Source organism: Fukomys damarensis, unplaced genomic scaffold, assembly GCF_012274545.1.
Source record: "Fukomys damarensis isolate Sample0158 unplaced genomic scaffold, DMR_v1.0_HiC HiC_scaffold_22, whole genome shotgun sequence".
NCBI lineage: Eukaryota > Metazoa > Chordata > Mammalia > Rodentia > Bathyergidae > Fukomys > Fukomys damarensis.
Genome location: NW_022900934.1, coordinates 11336808 through 11357066, shown reverse-complemented (window position 1 = coordinate 11357066; position 20259 = coordinate 11336808). Strand labels below are relative to the sequence as shown.

Sequence of the window (20259 nt, the reverse complement as noted above, 5' to 3'; positions counted from 1 at the left end):
AAAAAAAAAAAAAAAAAATCATTGATCAGGGTGGTGTATCCCTTAACTAAGGGTACTGTGGCAGTTAGGGATCAAAGACTTGGGGGCTTAAAACCAGATTTTTGAGCAGGTCTCAGTGATACACGCCTATAATCCCAGCACTAGAGAGGCTGAGACAGGAAGATTGTCATGAATTGGAGGCCAGTCTGAACTACAAAGTGAAACAAAACAACAGCAACAAATAGCTTTGTCCCCTTTCAGTCTGGAGGCCAGAAGTTGAAAATAAAGGTGTGGGAGGGCCATAGAATCCTCCTCGTGGCCCTGGAGTTCCCTAATTTATGACAGCGTAGCATTTTATAATCCTAGAGTCATTTACATGGGGGGTTAACATTAAACATTATTGCTCCACCTCCACTCTGACAGCTGAGGATAAGCGTATCTGTCCTATCTCTGGCTCCCATCTCTGTCCCTCCCTTCACGTAGCCTTCTTCATGGCCCTGTGCCCTTTTCTGTCTCTTACAAGTTCACTTTCTTGGGTTTAGGACCCCAATCTGGTGTGCTCTCATCTCCATCCTTTCCTTACCGGATCTGACCCTCACCCTGAAAAGACCCTATTTCCCCGTTAAGTCATTGTAGAGAGAAACCTCCCGGGGGACAGGACGAGGGGCATGCACCCTACTGCAGATGGCTTCTCCTTTTCCCGGGGGTTTCGTTTCTCCAGAAGGATCTGCCTGGGGGTCAGACTGCACAGTTCTGAGAGGAGGCCACCCGTAAAATGCAGCGTTCAGCCCATTCCTTTTCCTATAGGCCCAGGCTGAGTCATGAGCATGTTGTAATGCTGTTATTTTAAGACTTAATAGGGCATTTTCAGAAGTCATCATTCGCTTCTATTTTGAGTCTTTTTTGAATGGTATTTTAGACTTTAGGGTAACAGCTGTACATGTGTAAGAATATATTTAGTCGTTCTTTTGAATATGGGTTTTGACAAGAAATCCAACAGTCAAGATTGTGATGGCCAGGGGTGGGGGTGGGGAACTGGGGGTGTAGCTTAGCAGTACAGCACCTACCTGGCAAGTGCAAGGCTCCGAGTTTGAATTCCGCTATCCAAAACAAAGCAAAACAAAAAGATTACATGTGTTGCATCCTAATTAAAATTTTCTGTATTGATTTTCTTTCCTTTCAAAGTATACCCTTTATGCTTGGAAGTGGTTCATTGTACTGCTTCTTTTGCTGGTTACCCTTTAAAAAAATCTCTGATCTTACCTCTTAGAATGAGTTGAACTTCTGGTCTCTCATTTTGCTTGGTTTTATTATCAGGTAGTCCTTTACACATCATTTCCTCTCAGAACTATTTCAACTCTTTGTTGACTGATTTCTTTGAGCATGAACTCATGTCTCTGAAAATACCCACTTTATATTTACAGGAAGAAGAAATGTTTCGTCCAAATATGTTTTTCCTCCTCTTGCTTCCACCTATTATCTTTGAGTCTGGATATTCTTTGCACAAGGTAAGACTTGGGCGCATCTTTGCTTTTGGTCTGGATGGCTTTTCATGTCTGCGAGGCAAGTTTTTAAGAGCTCAGGCGTTAATTTATCAACTCTCTGTTCCTTCCTGGGCACACACTGTGGAAACTAGATGCAGTGCCCCACTTCTGGAGAGGAGCAGACAGATCTGTTAGCTGCTGTTATGGCTTCAGGCTGTGTGGCTTGTTGAGCCAGTCCTTGGGCAGAACGATATTTTGCCAGGGAAGATCGCCAGTGTGATTTTACTTGGCACACAGATGACACACTGACTTCTCTTGTTGGACACGGACTCACACTTGTAAGAGAATAGACTTTGTCCTGCGAGAACAGGAGCACGTGCCCAGGCATTTGCTTCTCTCAGCTCCCACTTGAGGCCTCTCCTTAAGTGTTTCCTTCTTGTGTCCTCTCTGTGTGCCCTGTCCTGGGCTTTACCTCACAGTTGATCGTCATCGCTACCCCTCAGCCCCCATCTCTCCCTGCTCTCCCTGGCCCACCTTCCCCTTGCCAGCTGGAGTCAGATCCTGCCCATCCTTCCCGTCATGTTGTGGTCCCTGGCCCGGTAACCTGTCCCGTCACTGCTCTGCCCAGCTGCCTCCCAGCTCCCAGCTGGCAACACCGACTGTCCTCGGACTCCCACCGTGGCGCTTTCCTTTCCCACCTGTTGATGTCTGTACCAAGGATTCTTTTTTCTCCAATGTTAATCTTTCAATATCAGTGCATTTGAGTTTTTAAATAAATTGATTCAGTTTAAAGTAATAACACAGTAGGTGTTTTGTGAATGTCATAAAAAATGGTGAAACTTGGAAGAACTAAGACTGGACCAACTCTTGAATGGAGGAGGAAAGAGCCCGAGAGGACTTTGGACCCAGACTTGCAGGTCTGATCATGCACTGCCCCCTACAGGCTCCGTGTTAGGTTGAAAATTAAAACAAAACCTCAGAAAGCTGCCCAGAATCCTGCTTGCAACATTGCTTTGAGATCTATGCTAGATAGAAGAATGGAAGCAAAGCCTTGCTCATCACACTAAATAAACGGAGCGCTTCTTCCTCTTGCTATCGCTAACAGTAATGTTATTACCTAGTGTTGGTATTACTGTAGGGAGTCATAATGAGAATTTACTGCTGGGTGTGGTGGTGCACTTGGGATTACAGCTATGCACCACCAGCCTGGCCTAATTATTTTGATTTTTTTTTTTTTTTTTTTTTTTTTTTTGTAACTGGGAAAGAACTCAGGACCTTGCAGTTGCAAGGCGGGTGTTGGCACCACTGAGCTAAATACCTGGCCCCTAGGCCTAATTTTTTTGAAACAACAATAAACTTGCTGGAAACTTGGAGGAAAATAATAGTGTTTTTTGTTTGTTTGTTTGTTTTTTGTTTTGAGACAGGGTCTTACTATATAGCTGAGACTGACCTGGCACTCACTATGTAATCCAGGCTGGTCTCGAACTCACAGCAATCTTCCTGCCTTAGCCTCCCAAGTGCTGGGATTACAGGCAAGCGCCACCACATCTGGTTTAAAATAATAGTTTCTTAAAAAAAATATTTCTTTGAAGATGACTTTTCAGCAGAAAAATGTGATACTTGATGTGAAAGGGACTGATAGGAGTTAGAAATCCTAATTCAGAGGCATTTGTCCACGCTTTCCCTCCCCGCAAAGAAGACAGGAAGTTGACTTGGATCGTTTTATTTTATTTTATTATTTTGGTATCGGGGATCAAACTTGGGATCTTGCGCTTGTGAGAGGCAGATGTTGGAACCACTGAGCTAAATCCCCAGCTGAGCATTTTATTTTAATATTACTGTGTTTGCTAATGTAAATTTCAACTTAGAATACACAGTTCAGTGAGATTATCATCAGTTGGTATATGCTAAGTAGGCAGCTACTGATTCTTTAAATTAGAAATATCATGTAAAAAATAGGATGTTAGAAACAGATAAATTTGCTGTAGGTAGCAGTTCTTTTAGTAGAGTAACTTGAATTTGGATAAATTTTCTGTATCTAAATTAATATTAACCAACTACATAAATCATATCAGAATCAGAATCTTTGTAAATAGAGCAAGACCAATTAGTCTCATCTTTTTTTTTTTTTTTTTTTCCTTTTTTTCTTGAGACAGGGTCTGTAGCTAAGCCTGGCCTTGATCTCACAGTGTAGTCCAAACTGACCTTGAACTCATGGTGCTCTTCCTTCCTTAGCCTCCTCCCAAGTACTGGGATTACAGCTGTGTGCCACTACACCTGGCCTAATCTTTTTTTTTTTGTACCAGGGATCGAACTTGGGGCCTTGCACTTGTGAGGCAGGTATAGTGCCACTGAGCTAAATCCCTGGCCCTGGCCTAATCTATTTTAAAATTTAAAAAAGAAAGCAGCTATATGCAAAGAAAAGCTCATAGATGAAAACCCCTTTGTAGAGATAAAGCAAAACAATGATTTAAAAATTTTTTGTGTGCTAGAAATCGATATGCCAAACATAGGAATCAAGTGAGAGATCATCAGATGATGGGTAGCCAAATCAGAACTGCAAAGCCACTTCCTGCAGAGGACGTTTAGGGGTTGTCAGCATGGAGCTGAGAGGACTCTTGAAATGAGCTTGGACGTAGCAGTTCCTGCTGTTCATGGCTCCATGGTTCTGGGCAAAGATGGGATTCTTGTCCATACCAACAGTCAAGGGTCATCAAAATCCCATGGTGGTCCTGAGACTGCAGGATTCTAATAGCCTCATTTCCTTAATCTTACAGGTTTTTAAAGCAATACTAAGGAATGAACTCAGGGCCTTTACATTGAGTTACATCCCCAGTCCTTTCTATTTTTATTTATTAATTTAATTTGGTATTTGGCATTGAACTCAGGACCTCATGCTTGCTAGGCAGGCTCAGCACCACTGAACTGTATCCCTGCCCCTTTTTAAATTTTTTTTTTTGGTTGTTACTGGGGATTGAACTCAGGCCCTTGTGCTTGTGAGGCAGGGACCAGAACCACTGAGCTAAATCCCCAGCCCCCTGCCCCTTTTTGAGACAGGTTCTTGCTAAGTCACTGAGTTGCCCAAATCGGATTTCAATTTTGGGCTTCCTGCCTTGTCCTCCCAGGGTGCTATGATTATATGCCCAGCTAGTCCTGTAGACCAAAGTTTGGAAGATGTTGCTATGCTATTTGGACTTGAATATTTTCTTTTAAATATTGTGAAGGATAGATAGACACACATTTTATCTGTCAAATTTGGTGATGAGGTGGGCATTGTGGCACACACTTGGAATCCCAACACTCGGGAGGGCAAGGCAGGAGGATCACTGAATTTTAGACCAGTATGAGCTACGTAGTTCAAGGCCAGCCTCAACTATGTAGTAAAAACCTGTCTAAAAAAAAAAAAAAAAATAGATAATGATACTAATAGAGTGAGATGAAATATTTAAAAGACATGGATGGCAGAAAAGTTTCTGATGGTATAACCTGTTATCTTGATATTCTTTATAATCACCTTTAATTAAATGAAAAATTATAACTGTAGATTTTAGGCCTTGATCATATTTGAAACTCAGTTGATTCCTTCTGTAGAAAGGAATTTCCTTGTGACAGGCATCGTGTCGGTAACTTTGTTGTATAAAAGCTGATATCTTTGCCCCATGGAGCCTGCACCCTTATGAGAGAGACAGACGTTAGGCCGTGTCTATAGTGCTGCTGTGCCTGCCTGGCAGGCACCAGGTCCTGAGTTCAGTCCCCGGTACCAAAAAACTTGTAAGACAGATGTTAGTCAGACAGTTACGTAGGTAACTGAGCCATTTCTGGTGCCACTGGGAGTGGGGCCCCAGGATGGCCTCCCGCAGGAAGCTTGGAAGGGTCTTGTCACAGCATGCTGAAATTTCCCGAAAAGAAGAAAGAACCCAACAAACAAGGGCCGGCGTGCTGCCGGAAGAGTGCTGAGGCCTTGCAGGGCCCGAGCCGTCCGGGTCCACATTTAGCTGCATTTCAAGTGGGAGTGGGGGTTGGAGAGAAGGCAGCATCTTCAGATTTGTCTTTTGCGAGAATCATTGTGGAAGCGCGGGAGAGGTGGAGGGGCCAGGGGTGCGCTGGGATTTGTGAGGTGCTGTTGCAGTGGTCTGGGGAGACGTGCGTGACTCTGGGACCCGGCAGGAGGTGTGGGGTGAAGGAAGACTTGGGTTCCTAGCTGGCCACACCGGCGGACCTTGGTGTCCTCGCTGAGAGTCGGGACAGTTAGGAGGGCTGGGTGTGGGTCAGGACTCCGCTAGCGGGCTGGCATCTGTGATCATTTCTCTGCTCTTTTAAACAGGGTAACTTCTTTCAGAATATTGGTTCTATCGCCTTGTTTGCTGTGTTTGGTACTGCAATCTCCGCTTTTGTAGTAGGTGGCGGAATTTATTTTCTGGGCCAGGTAAGAAAAACATCTTTGAAAAACTTCGATGATCTCACGTTCTGAGAGCTCTGCAGGGAGCGGGGTGGGGCCCCCTCCTGGGCCTGAGTTTGCAGTTTCCCAGTGCCTTCCTGGAAGGGCTCCCCAGCGCAGGAGGCACAGCAGAAGCATGTGAGAATGTTTTAAGGCTCCCCCAGTGTGGTGTCTGGAATTGAGTGAGTCTTTTCCAAAAACCCCCAAACATTCAATTTTATAGGCAGATCAATACTGTCCTGAATTGGAATGCCTAAAAATATAGCAGATTATATACTATCATGGTTTTCAGATGGAATCAGGGTTAATTGTTGTTTTTAAATAAAAGTTTGCATTTTAAATCAAAGATGATTCTGAGTCTGTTCACTCGATTCTAAGCCCTCCACCTAGAGAGTTATATACTCTGAATCTTCCACGTTACTGACCCCTCTGCAGTGGCATGCATTGGTTGAGTGTTCTACACTTTGAGCTCCAATTAAATCTGCATTAATGTAGGTCAAGCACACCTAGGAAGCGGTACTTGCAGATCTGCACCGCGTGTGTCCCCGCATGTGCCACTTCCTGGTTTGTCTCTTGCAGCTTGCCACCCCCAGTGCTGAAAGTAGAGGTTTAGGCAAAGCCTGAGTGGCCAGCAGGTTGCTCTTAGCTGTTTTCTCCTCTTAATAGCTGGGAGCCCCTTCCATCTGAGTTTCACTTTTATTGCTGCCTTGATGGCACCAGAAGAAATGTGTTTCTACAAAATTTTCTTCATTGCTCAGCTTCTCGTATCAGAGGAATAAACTTTAGAGAAGAAAACTACAGTTAATTGGGCTGGGAAAGTGCTTCCTGCTTTTGTTGTATGATGATTGAATGCATGCTTAAACCAAAACTTAGGCGTTTTATTTTTAAAGTGGTTTGGGGGCTGAAGGTTAATGTCCTTATTGGTAATAAAGCACTGATGGACATTTTAATCTTCTTGACTGCTCTCCAGGGGTTTTTTTTGTGTCTGTGTGTCTGTGTGTTTTATTTTACAGGCTGATGTAATCTCTAAACTCAACATGACAGACAGGTAAATCCTTTATACTGCAGCACCCATGCAACTGCTATACAGGCTGGGGAAATTTCTCCACATTGTTTCCTGGGTGTGGTACTTCTTTGTTTACTCTGTCTCCCCCCTTGCTAATGATACCCACTGTAGTATCTATTCTGAATTAATTTTTAGCTCTAAAATGAATCAAAATTATATTGAAGGCCTTTGAAGATTCCTAGTCTAAGCATTGCTGATTAAAATTTAATTTAAGCTTTAGAGGGAGTAGCTCTGGCCAAAGAACTGGCCACCCATATACACAATACAGTGCAGCACTGTCCTTTTATTATTATTAAGAATTGTCCTTGGCTGGCTGTAGTGGTGCACACCTGTACTTCCAGCACTCAAGACGCTGAGGGAGGAGGATCGTCTCAAGTTTGAAGTCAACTCGGGCTACATAGTGAGTTCAGGGCTAGCCTGAAATATATAGCGATTTCCTATCTCAAAAAAAAGAAAAAAATCATCTTCAGCTGATATCCAAGTGTTTTCTATAGCTGTAGTGAAAGGCCTCTAATTTGTGACTCTCCCACCTTGGCCTCCCGAGAAGCTGGGATTATTGGTGTGTGTGCCATCTCACCTGGCCGGGGAATTTGCTTAATGTATTTCAAAAGAAGCAATCTAGGGGACATGATAGCCTGGCTTTTAATCCTAGTTACTTTGGCTTTTTTAAAATTTCTTGAGACAAGGTCTCACGATGTAGCCCAGGCTGCCCTCAAACTCGTGATCCCCCTTCCTCAGCCTCCCAATGGCTGGGATTATGGGTGGGTGTCACGGTGCCTGGCCAATCCCAGTTACTTAGGTCAATCTGGCCATATAATGAGACCTTCTAAACCTCCCCCAAAAGAAGGCAGCTGAGGCGACTGTGTCTCAGAAAGTACTGGATCTAGTGCCGAACAAGTGTGCAGGCCATGTGCAGCCCGTTCACCCCTGCAAAGTCCCAGCAGCATGCAGCCTCCCTTATCTTGGGTCCTCCCCCTCTTGGCAGGCTGGAGCGGAGCGTGCGTGCGTGCGTGCGTGCGTGTGGGGGGGCAGTCACAGGCACCCTTCCTGGGGGCAGCCAGAACTTAGAGTCTAGCACGACCTGGCTCCTTAGAACTAGAATCTTAGAACTCTTTTCTTGAGGTGGCGTGCAGCACTCCGGAGGCTGAGGAAGGAGGATTGCCAGGAGTTCAAGGCCAGCCTGGGCTACATAGTGAGTTCAAGGCCAGTCTGAATTATAGAGTGAGACCCTGTCTCAAAAAGAAAGAAAGAAAAAGAAATATATTTCTGATAACAAAGTCCCATTCCATTTCTACCTACTTCCCTCAGCCCCACCCAAGAACTTGAATTTGGAACTCTTGTAAGAAAAAATTTTGGAAACGAAATAAGCACAATTCACAGACAACTACAAAAAAAAGAAGAAAGAAAATGGTTCTGTATATAAGCAAATGTCCAGTCTCATTCCTGTTTCACAGGAGCTGGGAATAAAGCAGAACTGATGCTGCCTGTTTCATAGGTATTTTGCAAGTGAGAGGAAATGTCCCAATCCCTGTTGACATGAAGGAAGGTGTCACAGCACTCAGACCTTTGCCCCATTTGGGCTGGAGCACCGGGCCAGAGACATAGGTGGTGCTGGACACTTGTTTGTGGGATGGAATTGAAGCAGTGGTTGGGTGGAAGGAGCAGAGATTGCCCTGTGGACGAGCTGGGCGAGGGCCGGCCATGGGTGGGCGCTCCCATGCTGACAGGAAGAGACTGTCCCAGCTCGCAGACCCATGCTGTGCAGAGCGCCTATGCCCAAAGGGGACAGTTCTCCTCAGCCCTTCCTCTTGATAGACACGTGGCAGCCTGCCTACAATTCATTGTGTTGTAACGATTGTGGGGTGTGTGTGTGTGTGTGTGTGTGTGTGTGTGTGTGATTCTGAGGATGGAACCCAGGGCCTTGTGCAAGCCACTGAGCCACACCCTGTCTTGTTTAAACAAAAGTTTTTTTTAAGAGGCCAGGTTTCTGGATGTTGCCAGGGAATCTGTTCGCATTTTTAAATGTCAGCAAATTAGGCCACTGTTCAGAAACACCACACAGGCTGACGCTGAGGCACACAGAGCACTTATTACAGCCTCTGCATTGTGGAAAACACAAAAATGACCTCGTGGCACCGTTTTGATTTTAGCGATTTCCTCCTGGAGATAGATTTTACCGCGAACAACTGGGTTATTTCACTAGTGCAGTCAGTATCCTTCTCATTTTGTTGATGTTGCTAATTTTTGAGGTGACGATAAAGAAAGTACATTTTAAATTATCACTTGTCACTTCAGGCTTTGGTCGCTGCCCAGGCCAAAGGACCCTGAGACACAGGCTTCTGGGAGACTCAGGCTGCATGTTTCGGGCCTTGCCGATTGACTCTCACAATCACTCTGCCTGGTTTAGAGGCCCAGCCAGAGCTGAATGTGTTGTATGACTTATGCAGAGCATTTTCCTCAGCTTTTTATTACTGGAAGTTTCAAAGACAGAAAAGTGAGGCTGCACAGGGAGCACCCACCCAGCCACCTCCTGAACATCACCGTCACCGAGCTTTGCTGCCTGCTTTCCCTCTGTCCGTTCCTCAGTTTTCTTGTGGCTCCCACAGTGACGCTGATGCAATACCTCAGTCAGGCTGCTTGCAGTGCAGCTCAGACTTGACACAGAGGAGCTTAAGTATAGAAGGGAAATTTGTTGGCTTGCAGGACTGAAGTGTCACCAGGGTGATGGCTTCTGCTATGACACTCTACAAGCGCCTGCAGTATTGGGAAGCTCCTCTTAGTGGTATCACCTCAGTCTCCCCGACTGGCCTCCTCCTCGCACATGGTCCCCTTGTGGCAGTGCTGCTGGCCCAGGCTCGCAGCCTCCCCTCAGGCGCCCCTCCAGAGGGCCAGCCTCTTCCTGGTGACCTGGTAAAACGCTGGTGATACCCTTAGTGTCCAAGGTTGGGCCCCACATGACTGCAAGGACAGAGTAAAAGTATGGCTCCCCCAAAGAAGATGGGGTTCTCTTACGAAGACCAAGGGGTGTGGGTGCTGAGCAGGGAGAACCGTGGCTTTCCACCCTGCTGTGTGCGCTCTCCTTGTAAACAGAGGGAGAGGCCCGCCGAGCCATACTTGGTCAGCTCAACACAGCCCATCGTGGCTTCCAGTTCCTTCCGGCTGTTAGCTGACCCCTTCCCTCTCCCTCACGTGGTTCGGTGAGTGATGGGGGGTGAGAGTGAGAGGAGGGAGGACAGACTGTCTGCATTGCAGTGAGGCCCTAGACCAGCTGCCGCGTCGGGAGGAGCTGCCTCTCCTGTGTGTCTCCTCCCCACCCTCCTCTTCCCTTCCACTGTATCTGTGGGCTGTGCTCAGCGCTGCCAGCACACCGTGAGGAGGCCGTGCATGTGGCCACCCCTGTGAGGACGGCGAGGTGTGTGTCTGGCCCACATCTGGGATCCAGAGGCCCTTCTGGGCGGACTTCCGCTCATCACACTCACAGGCAGTGTCAGCACTCTCAAGGCCAAGGAAGCAGCTAATGAAGGAAGGGGTGTGTAATCAGCAAGGCAGCCGGGCGTGTGCTGCCGTCAGCACCCTCTGCCAAGGCTGCTCAGTGCCCCACGCCCAGTGTCACTCTGCGCTTGCAGACCCCACGCTTGGTGATCGTCTGTGGGCGGTGACTCTCAGGTAGCATTGCACCGTCAGGCTACATATTGTGTCCCACATGGAGAAGGGGGACAGGCCTAGCTAGGCCTTCTGCTCCTAGCGACGGGCGCTCACAGTGGTTGAGGACTAGAAGGCCGCACTAGGCGGGAGTACACTAGGGGAGTCCACAGCTCCAAGGGAGAAGCCATCCAGACTTCCTGTGGCCCCTGAGGTATCATGGGGGACCTAGGCCTGCCTCCGTCACAGGCCTCCATGGTCTCCTGCCACCCCATCACCACCAGGACCTTCATTTTGTTTCACAGGCGGCCAAGCTTGCTCCCAGATTCGGGGGTACACGCGTTCTTACCTCTGTCCCCAGACATCTTGGCCACTGCTTCTTGTCATGGAGCTTTTTGTTCAAATAAGTCATCTCTTCAGAAAGGCCTTCCCTGACCCCGTTAAATAGGCTCCCACACCTCTCCCTCTGCTGGGCCACTCTTCTACATGGCACCCTGTTTACTTCCTGGGCCACACTCGCTGTTTTCTAAATTTGGCTTAGTTTCTGTGTTGCCGCACCCACCCTGGTGACTGCCCGGCTGTGAGTGTCTGAGTCCCCTCTGCACTGTTCTGCCTCTTGCACGTCAGTCCTCTGTCAGCAGCAGTGCTGGCTCGGTGCCCGCAGTGTGGAAGAGGCTAGGGCAGGGCCTGGGGTATGTTGGGGGCCACAGAAGTTTCTGCTGTGAAGAGGAGGCGGTTGGTGGATGTGTGCTGGAGCTGACACCACTGTGCTGGGTACCACCTGTGAGACGCAGGCCTGGGTGGGAGCTCACGGTATCTGCTGCCCAGACTGTACATCTGGAACTGGGTGGCTGCTGGCACTCTCTCAGATGTTGCCCATCAGAGGGGCTGGATGCTGAATGTGGAGAACCGTGGCTACTCTGATGAGCAGGGCCGGGCAGTGTGCCATGTGTTTGAACAGAAGCCTCCTGTATCACTGGGCAGGATCAAGTGTCAGTGCTGGCAGGTGGAAACCGGCCACCCCTAGCCCTTCTTCAGGGTGGCTTCTCCTGCCCGACCCAGAGTGCCCATCAGCAGATAGGTAGGGAAAATGCCTGTCTTCTGTAGCGCATGCCTTTGTGTTGTGTGAATCGTGGTTGGCTGACGCTTTGCTGTGTGCACCGAGTGATGCGCCTTACAGGACCTGCCCTCGCTTCTCTCTTCTTCCAGTTTCGCCTTTGGCTCCCTGATATCTGCCGTCGACCCAGTGGCCACTATCGCTATTTTCAATGCACTGCACGTGGACCCTGTGCTTAACATGCTGGTCTTTGGAGAAAGTATTCTCAACGATGCAGTCTCCATTGTCCTGACCAAGTAAGTGTGGGGCGTGATAGAACAGAGGGCCCTGGGACGAAAGGTCAGACGTTCCACGCAGCGCAGCTTCCTGTCCAGCGGCTTTGTCCCCCAGGTGATTGGCTCACCTGTCTGCCGAGCCACAGGGAAATGTCAGGGTCCTGGGTGACTAGGAGAGCAGAGCCCGCCTCCTCTGACCTGCCCCTCAGTGTCAGCATCACTGAGCCTAATCAATGTGCCGTGCTGTGCCGTGCTGTGCCGTTCGCAGGCCTTGCCCTTGGAGCTCTCATTCAGTCAGCCTGGGTGAGTCCAAGACTTTTGTCTTAGTGCATTCCCTAGGTGGTGAAAAGCAGCCGGCCTAGGGATCAGTGTTGGACAGCGTTGTTAGAGACAAAAGCAAGAAACATGGGGCTGTGGGGGATGTAGCTCAGTGCTAAAGTGCTTGCCGTGCATGTGCAAGGCCCTAGGTTCCTTCCACAGTGCAAGTAGAAAAGCAACCAACAGAGGCTCAGCGCCCACTTGCCAGCTGTTGCGCGGAGTCTTCACCTTCACAGCTGTACAGCAGGTGTCCTGCTGGAAGATGCTGTTGTATAAAAGCTACTTTGGAAATGGCAGCTCTTTTTCAGATGTTTAGTGGTATTACTGCCTTATCTGATGGGATCTGAGAAGTTAAAGCCAAATTATAAAATGTCAGAATTCTTATGTTGGAATAAAATGGTGTTCTATAGTGGGAAGAGCCCACAGTTTTTTGGTCTTTTGTTTTGTCTGGGACAGGGTCTTGCTGAGTCGTTCAGGCTGGCCTTGAACTCACTGTGTAGCCCAGGCTGGCCGCAGACTCACAGAGATCCTCCTGCCTCAGCCTCCCAAGTGCTGGGATTACAGGTGTGCGCCCACGTTCACAGAGATCCTCCTGCCTCAGCCTCCCAAGTGCTGGGATTACAGGTGTGCGCCACCACGCCCAGAAAGCCTAGGGGTTTTTTGGTCGGTTTTTTTGGTCCTGAGGCACAAAGCTAGGGCCTTAACGTGTACTAGGGAAATGCTTTCCCTGAGCTGCCTCCCCAGCCCAAGCCTGGGTTTTGCAGTCAGACTACCCAGGATTTAGGTGCTATTGATGCCAGCTGGCCATGTCATTCCAGACCAGCCTCTGTGCCTGTGGAGCTCTTGGTTCCTCAGCTCTGAGGCAAGGGTAAGAAGGCCTCAGCCCAGGGTTGGACTGAAGATTGATGGATAAAGATGACACTGTGCAAAAGGCACCTGGCACAGTTAACATGAAACCCTGTCCTCCAGCCCCACCTCCCGTAAGTTTTACCATTTTGGCCTGGTTTTGCCCTACCTCTGCAGGCAGAGCTTACTACGTATTGCTTAATTGTAAGAAGTACTCACTAGTCTTAAAAAGAAGCTGAATTTTAGAGTATTTTTGATATTCTAAAGGTATGTATTGTTCACACCAAATTCAGAAAATCACAAGCAAAAAAGAAAACAACAGGCACATTCATCTTTACTACCTACAGATAATTATGATTAACAACTCGCTGTAAGTATACATCTATTTCATTTAAGTGGGATTATATCTCAAATAATGTAATTTTCCCATTGAACAAAGTTGATAAAATAATCTTCATCTGGGCTTGGTGGCACACTCCCGTTACCCCAGCACTTGGGCGGCTATGGCAGGAGAATTCTAAGGCCAGCCTGGGCCACATAGAGAGCGTGAAGCCATCCTGAGCAACATAGCAAGACCCTGCCTCAAAAAACAAAACAAAATAATATTAATCTTCTATAACATTCTCTTACTGAGTACAGAGTGTTGCTTCCTTTAGATTACTGTGAGTGATACAGTCAACCAATTCCCTCTTGCTGTCTTTTCCACATTTGTCTTGGCAGAAATTTCTATAGCTTTGTTAGGAGATTATCATACATCATGCTGCAAGACCTTTAAAAAATCTGATGGCAATATTTTTTCTTATCCACGATCTGTTCTGAAAGCTGCTTAGTTCTCTGGTTTTTGCTTTTATCTCCTCTTCGGGTAGATATAGTGAACATTTGTGATAAGGAATTTTGCCCAACTTGGAGGTGGCATCATGAGTTATTTTTATACATTAGGAGCTAAACTCAACTGCTTTGTCTTTGATTTATTTAAAGAAAAAAAAATCTGTCAGAGCTGGGGCTTTTCTGAACATTTCTAGGTCTTGCTGCTGCGAAAGGCCAAAGAATAGGCCTTTCAAAAAGTGAGAAACGATGGCGTTGTGTGGAGACAAAGGTTCTTACTGGAAAGGTGCCTTTGAAGGCCAAGGTCATCTGTGCTGACTCTTCCCACAGCGGGCTTTGTGGACCGCGTGCGCCTGGCTTTTCCGCCGCTGCCTCCTCCCTCGTCACAGCCCCCCGGGAGGCACAGACCAGCTCAGATTTGCCTCCCTCAGTGGCTGCAGTGTGCAAGCAGCTGCTTGCCTGCCTGTCTTTAAAGGGGCCCGCCGTGTCAGCTGCTGCTCAGACACCAGGTCGACTCGGGAACTTGGTCCGTGGTGATGAAAGCTGCTTGTAGAGAGTAGACAAGAGGCAGCCATGACCATGCGGGACTCCAGGAAGGCTTTTCAGTTCAGGGGTCCGTACACCGGGCCTGGAAGATCAGAGGACACTTTGAGACAGAAGCAGGAGGAAGGGGTGCGGTAGACCTGGCCTCTTCTCTGTTTGAACAACCAGAAATCCAGCTGCTGGGAGCTGCTGTCCTCGGTCCTTGTCTAGGAGGTGGAATCCCATTTTACAGTGAAAAGGAATATAGTTTCCAAAGTGATCTGACACTTTCATCTTTGCACCTCAGAGAATAAATGACCCATTTTAAATGCTGTTACCTTCCTCAATACCAGAAAGCAAAGTATTATCTGTTACCTTAATAACTTTAAATTCTTTTGAGCTTTTATCTGTTATAATGACAGTTTATTCCCATACGGATTGTAGTAGAGGAAATCTTACATTTTCTCCAGCTACCACTTAAGATTGCAGAATGGGTCCTGAAGCAGTGTTGTCCTATGTACCTTAAGGCAGGAAATGTGTAACTATAAAAAGTAACATGTGGAAAAGAAAAAATAAAACAAAGGAAAGAAAAAATAACACACACATGATTGCCAGATCAGGAGGAGCCCAAATTCTCTTTCATGATCTGAAGTTCAGAGCCCAGTGGCCAGCCCTAGATCTGCTGTTAGCTGAGTTATAGTCTCTCTGGGCTTTGGCTCCCTCAGTATAAAAAGGAAGCAGTGCCAGGCGTGGTGGCACACGCCTGTAATCCCAGCACTCTGGAGGCTGAGGCAGGAGGATCCCTGTGAGTTGGAGACCAGCCTGGGCTACATGTAGGTTGCAGGTCAGCTTCAACTACATAGTGAGACCCTGTCTCACTAAACAAACAAATAAACAAAAAAACCAGCAAAAGCAGCCTGCGTTCAGCTGGTAGTGGTAATGGGTAGGGGCTGCACATGGTCCGCAGTCCCCTGTGGCTCCCCTATAGGTGACAGTGGCCTTGGAGAGCACTTTTCCCAGGAGAGCCTTGTGATCCCCACAGTTCTCAGAATGAGCTCTTAACCTGTGATCTGCAGAGAAAGGGCAGGGGAAGCTGGTGTGTTCTGGAGAGCCCAGGGAGCTTGTGTGAAGAAAGGCAGACTTCTTTTTCGTAAGACTCCTCAGAACCTGTGTTATGTATGATGAGCACCTCCATAAGAGGCTTCCTTGGGTCTTTGTCCAACCTCCCCTTCTGTCAGAGATTATTCTGCTTGAAAATGAAATGAGGCGAGATGGGCACAGTTGCACACACCTGTAATCTCAGCACTCAGAAGACCAAGGCAAGAGGATCGCCGTGATCTGATGCCGGCCTGGGCTACAGAGTTAATTCAGTGCCAACCTGGTCTGCATGATGAGCTCCTGTCTCATAAAAGAAACAACAAAAAGGAAACGATGAAGCTGAATATTGCTATTAACAATTCGTGGGTTTATTTACTGCTTCAGTAGAAACACATTGAGTGCCTGAAGCGTGTGGCGCTGTGCTGTAGGCTCCGGATGGCTGGACAGAGGCTTGGTCCTCAAGGAGTGATTCGCTGTAGTTATCACACCATGGAGAAGGCAGGCCCGTGAGGACCTGTAAACGGGCTGCCTGCATGAGGGGTCAGGGCAGGTGTCCCCAGTGAGTGTCACTGACCTTTGTTCTCAATCAAGAGGCAGATGGGAGAGTTAGCTGGGGCCAGGGATGACCCAGAGGGAGGTGCCAGGGACCACGGCCCCACCCTGAGAGGGGCGGTCAGAGAGGTGAGGGAGCCAGGTCGTGCTAAGACGGCTTCCTCCTAGGGCCGTATCAAACTGCCGAGGGTGTGGAGCAGGCCAGTAACAGGCCAGGTGTGATTTTAAAGGGGTCACTCGGGCTGCTGAGTGTAGACCCCATGGGGCAGCAAAACAGGGGTGACCATAGCACGGTCAGCAGGCACTGCCCGGACTGGGGGATTGTGGGAGAGGGAGAGACTTGGACACAGTTGAGAGCTGAGAACTGGCTGGGGGAGATACATGAACAGGAGAGGACCGAGTAGGAGGAGGATGTTTACGGCAGAAAGTTCTTGCAGTTCTTCCACCTTAATACCCCAACTCCTCCCTCTTAGCCAGACTCCCGATGCTGCTTCCCCTGGACTTGTAGCCAGGCCTTCAGCCTCAGATTTTACCATTGGCTCCCTCTACTGAGACCACTGCCCACTGGCTCCTGGCCCTCGGGGTGAATCACCAGCACCACCCAGCCCTGCCACCGTCCCTCCATCCTGCTCCGTGTTTCAGCTGCACTAACCCCTGTGTGTGCGGATGTTCCCCTGATGTGGGCCTTGTGCTTGGACTCCCTGGCACCCTGGCTTCCTGCTTTTGCATATGTTCCTCCCCGGATTGGCATTACCCTCATCCTGCTTTTCTCCCTCATTAGTCTTAGGGGAGCTCTTTCAGGGTACGGACTCCGCTCTCATCTCTGAGCCCCAGGAAACTAACATAGTACCTGGGACAAAGTAAGTGAGCAAATAAACACTTGACTGACTGAATGATGGAATGAACAGGAGTGAATAAACAAGAAAGAAGCTTTTCACAAATTAATGCCGGAGAACTTGTCTGTAACATTTTAACTTCTTTCTGTTCTCTGTTTCCTAGCACAGCTGAAGGTTTGACAAGAAAAAATATGTCAGATGTCAGTGGGTGGCAGACGTTTTTCCAAGCCCTTGGCTACTTCCTCAAAATGTTCTTTGGCTCTGCGGCACTCGGCACTCTGACTGGCTTAATTTCTGCATTAATATCCTTTTCATGTGGTGAACGCGTGGCGTGGAGGAGGTTCCGGGGGCCCAATTTTAATCTGAGGTTTTGTTTAAAGGAAGATTTTTATGCTGAGTTCTGTGTGAGAAACACTCCAAACTCGAGGATTTTTTTTTTTTCCTTTTTTTTTGAGACAGGTTCTCACTGTGTAGTTGAGACTGACCTGGAACTCACTGTGTAGCCCAGGCTGGTTGAGACAGGTTCTCACTGTGTAGTTGAGACTGACCTGGAACTCACTGTGTAGCCCAGGCTGGTCTAGAATTTGCAGTGATCCTCCTGCCTGATTATAGGCGTGTGCCACCACACCTGGCAAGGATTTTTAAATTGAGCCTATGAAATGTATCCTGTCACTTTTCAAAGCTTGCAGGGCACATGGACTGGTGGATATGAGGCGTGACTTGGGGACTTCTCAGTTACAAGAGGGCAGTCACCGTATTCACACGCTTTCCTTTTCTGCTGTCTCTTTGCACATTCAGAGAACTGGAAATTTTCTTTGAAAATGAAATTGAAAAAAGAAAGTCTTTATCCCACTGCACATGATTATATGGAATAATTAGAAAAGGGGCTTCCAGAGTGAGCTCCAATAAAGTTATTTGCAGATTAATCTATTTTTAATGTAGTTATTGCTTAATCTATGATGAGCTTTTCCAGCCAGGGAAGGAAAGGCTTGTTAAGGCAATGACACCTTTACTGCCATTTAAAATAGGGACAGGCACCAGACCACTTGTGTACACGCCTGGGCTGCGTCCCCAGGACACAGCCGCCTGGCCATCCTCTGAGAGCAGTTTGCCTCGCAGATGGCCGGAAAAGGCTTTGCTGGCTACAGGCGTGTTTTTGTGCCATCCTGTTAATTTTCCCATCAGCTCCTTTGTCCAGAAGTTAAACGCTCTATTGAGTTGGCTGACAGCTTCTCATATTGTACCAATAAACAGAATGGAAAAGGAGAGGAAACTTCCAATTCAGTGTTTTCCTCCATATTTATCTATTTCAGAAAGCCCGTATTGTCATGAAGCCAAGCAAGTGGGGACTCTGACTCCAGAACGGGCTTTGTGAGCAGTGTCTGAGTGTACACAGCCTGCTTCACAGGGCCCTGAGAGTAGAAACGGCCCGCAGCAGGGCACTGGGTCCCCGCAAGGCATCGTGGTGGCTGCCCCACGTGATCTCTTCTGGTGTCCTGGGAGGTAGTGGGAGAGGACCTAGCAGTGTGGGCCATTCCCAGCACGTCTGTAGCCCTGGGGCACATCCCCGCCCTCTGCACTGGCTTTGGTTTTTCCTTCAGTCCTGGGGATGGAACCCTGGGCCTCTCAAGCGCTAGGCAAGGGCTATAGCACTGACTCATCCTTAGCCCACATGTAGGTCCACATTTGTCAAGGACACAACTTAGGCTGATTTTTCACCCCCGCCCCACGGTTTGTCTCAGGAATTCCTTAGTGTTTTGTCAGATTCCCTTTCAAGGAATAGATATATATCAGTCTCTTTACAAAGGAAAATCTCTATAATAATTTGCAGTTGAACCTTGAAATGTTCAGTCTTTTGTATTTGTTTGTATATTTGGAAGCAGCAGCTTGGTGACATCTCTGCATCTCACCTCAGGTGCCCCAGAGCCTTCTTCCTTGACAGTTGCCATTTACGTGTTAAAGCACATTGACTTGAGGAAAACGCCTTCCTTGGAGTTCGGCATGATGATCATTTTTGCCTATCTGCCATATGGGCTCGCAGAAGGAATCTCTCTCTCAGGTGAGCGAGAGGCCCAGATACAGTGTGACAGTGGCTTATTGTCCTGCCTGGTGAAAGAGCTTTGGTCAGTCGGGTCACTTTGTGTCCTGAGAGGTGAGTCACATCTCAGAAGAACCTAGGTTATAATAGGATTCATTGATTCCCAGGGGATAATACTCTGGGTTCAGTCCTGCCTGGATCTAGGGGCTCAAAGAGTCACACTGGTGTCACAGCCCCAGTTCTTTTCTCTCTGTCATTGATCCTCATCCACCATATAAGGTCCCGTTTGAAGTAGGAAGCACCTGGGAAGGAAATACTCTAAAAGATTTCTGTTTTACTGATGAGAAAACCTGAGGTTGAGAGAGATTAGTACATAGACCCAGGGTGCTAGCTGGGACTGATGGAAGAACTACTCACAGATGGTTGTCCTGACTCAAGAACCGAGGCTTGGGCCCAGTGTAGTGCTACATGGCTATAATCCCAGCACTCAGGAGGCTGAGACAGGATTAGACTGAACTACATAGTGAGACCCTGCCTCAAAAACAACAAATTAAAAAAACTGATGATTGCCCCACATGAGGCGGTGCACACCTGTAATCCCAGCACCGGGAAGGCAGAGCCAGGAGGATAGAGTTCAAGACCATGCTGGGCTACATAGCAGGTTCAAGGCTGGCCTGACTACATAGCCAGCAGACCTATCCCCAAAGCAAAACAAAACAAAAATGTGACACTCAAGCCAGGTGCAGTGTCGCATACCTGTGGTCTCAGCTACTTGGGAGGCCGAGCTAGGAGGATTACAAATTCGAAGCCAGCTTGGACAGTTTGGTGAGAGTCCACCGCAGAAAAGCCAAATGAGGGACCAGCGATATAGCTCAGGGGTGCCGTCATCTGCCTTGCAGTCACAAGGTCCGGAGTTCCATCCCCGGTACCAAAAAAGAAAAGAAAAGCTAAACGAAAGAATGAATGCTCATCATGCTCCCTCTGGACAGATCATTGGAAACCAAGATGGGCTCGTTAGGGGACAGTAGTGCCCATGGTGTGGTGATACCTTATTGGGATTTCTCGTCACAGTAAACCTGTATTAAGGTTTCGTTCTGTCTTGTTTTTCTTTTTTTTTGATACCGGGGATTGAACTCGGGTCCTTGAGCTTGCAAGGCAGGCTAGGGAACCACTGAGCTAAATCCCTGGCCCTCTGTCTTGTTTTTCGAGACAGAATAGTATGTGCTGCTGTGCCCAGCTTGCATCTGTTTGAACTGTTCCCGCCACCTCATGGAGTAGGCAGG

The 20259-nt window shown here is 48.0% G+C and overlaps 1 protein-coding gene across 2 annotated transcripts in view; it reads left to right on the top strand.

The window, feature by feature from the left end:
• The window catches only part of Slc9a8 (solute carrier family 9 member A8), a 65128-nt gene that overhangs the window by 27512 nt on the left and 17357 nt on the right, over positions 1–20259 (top strand). For both annotated transcript variants that reach the window (XR_779069.2, XM_010618233.3), the window contains exons 5-10: positions 1404–1487; positions 5788–5889; positions 6915–6949; positions 11819–11962; positions 17102–17240; positions 18892–18997. Coding sequence is in view for 1 of the 2 variants with exons in the window: in XM_010618233.3 (XP_010616535.1) it covers positions 1404–1487; positions 5788–5889; positions 6915–6949; positions 11819–11962; positions 17102–17240; positions 18892–18997 (610 nt within the window). In the remaining variant the exon portion in view is untranslated. The remainder of the gene's footprint in view (positions 1–1403; positions 1488–5787; positions 5890–6914; positions 6950–11818; positions 11963–17101; positions 17241–18891; positions 18998–20259) is intronic.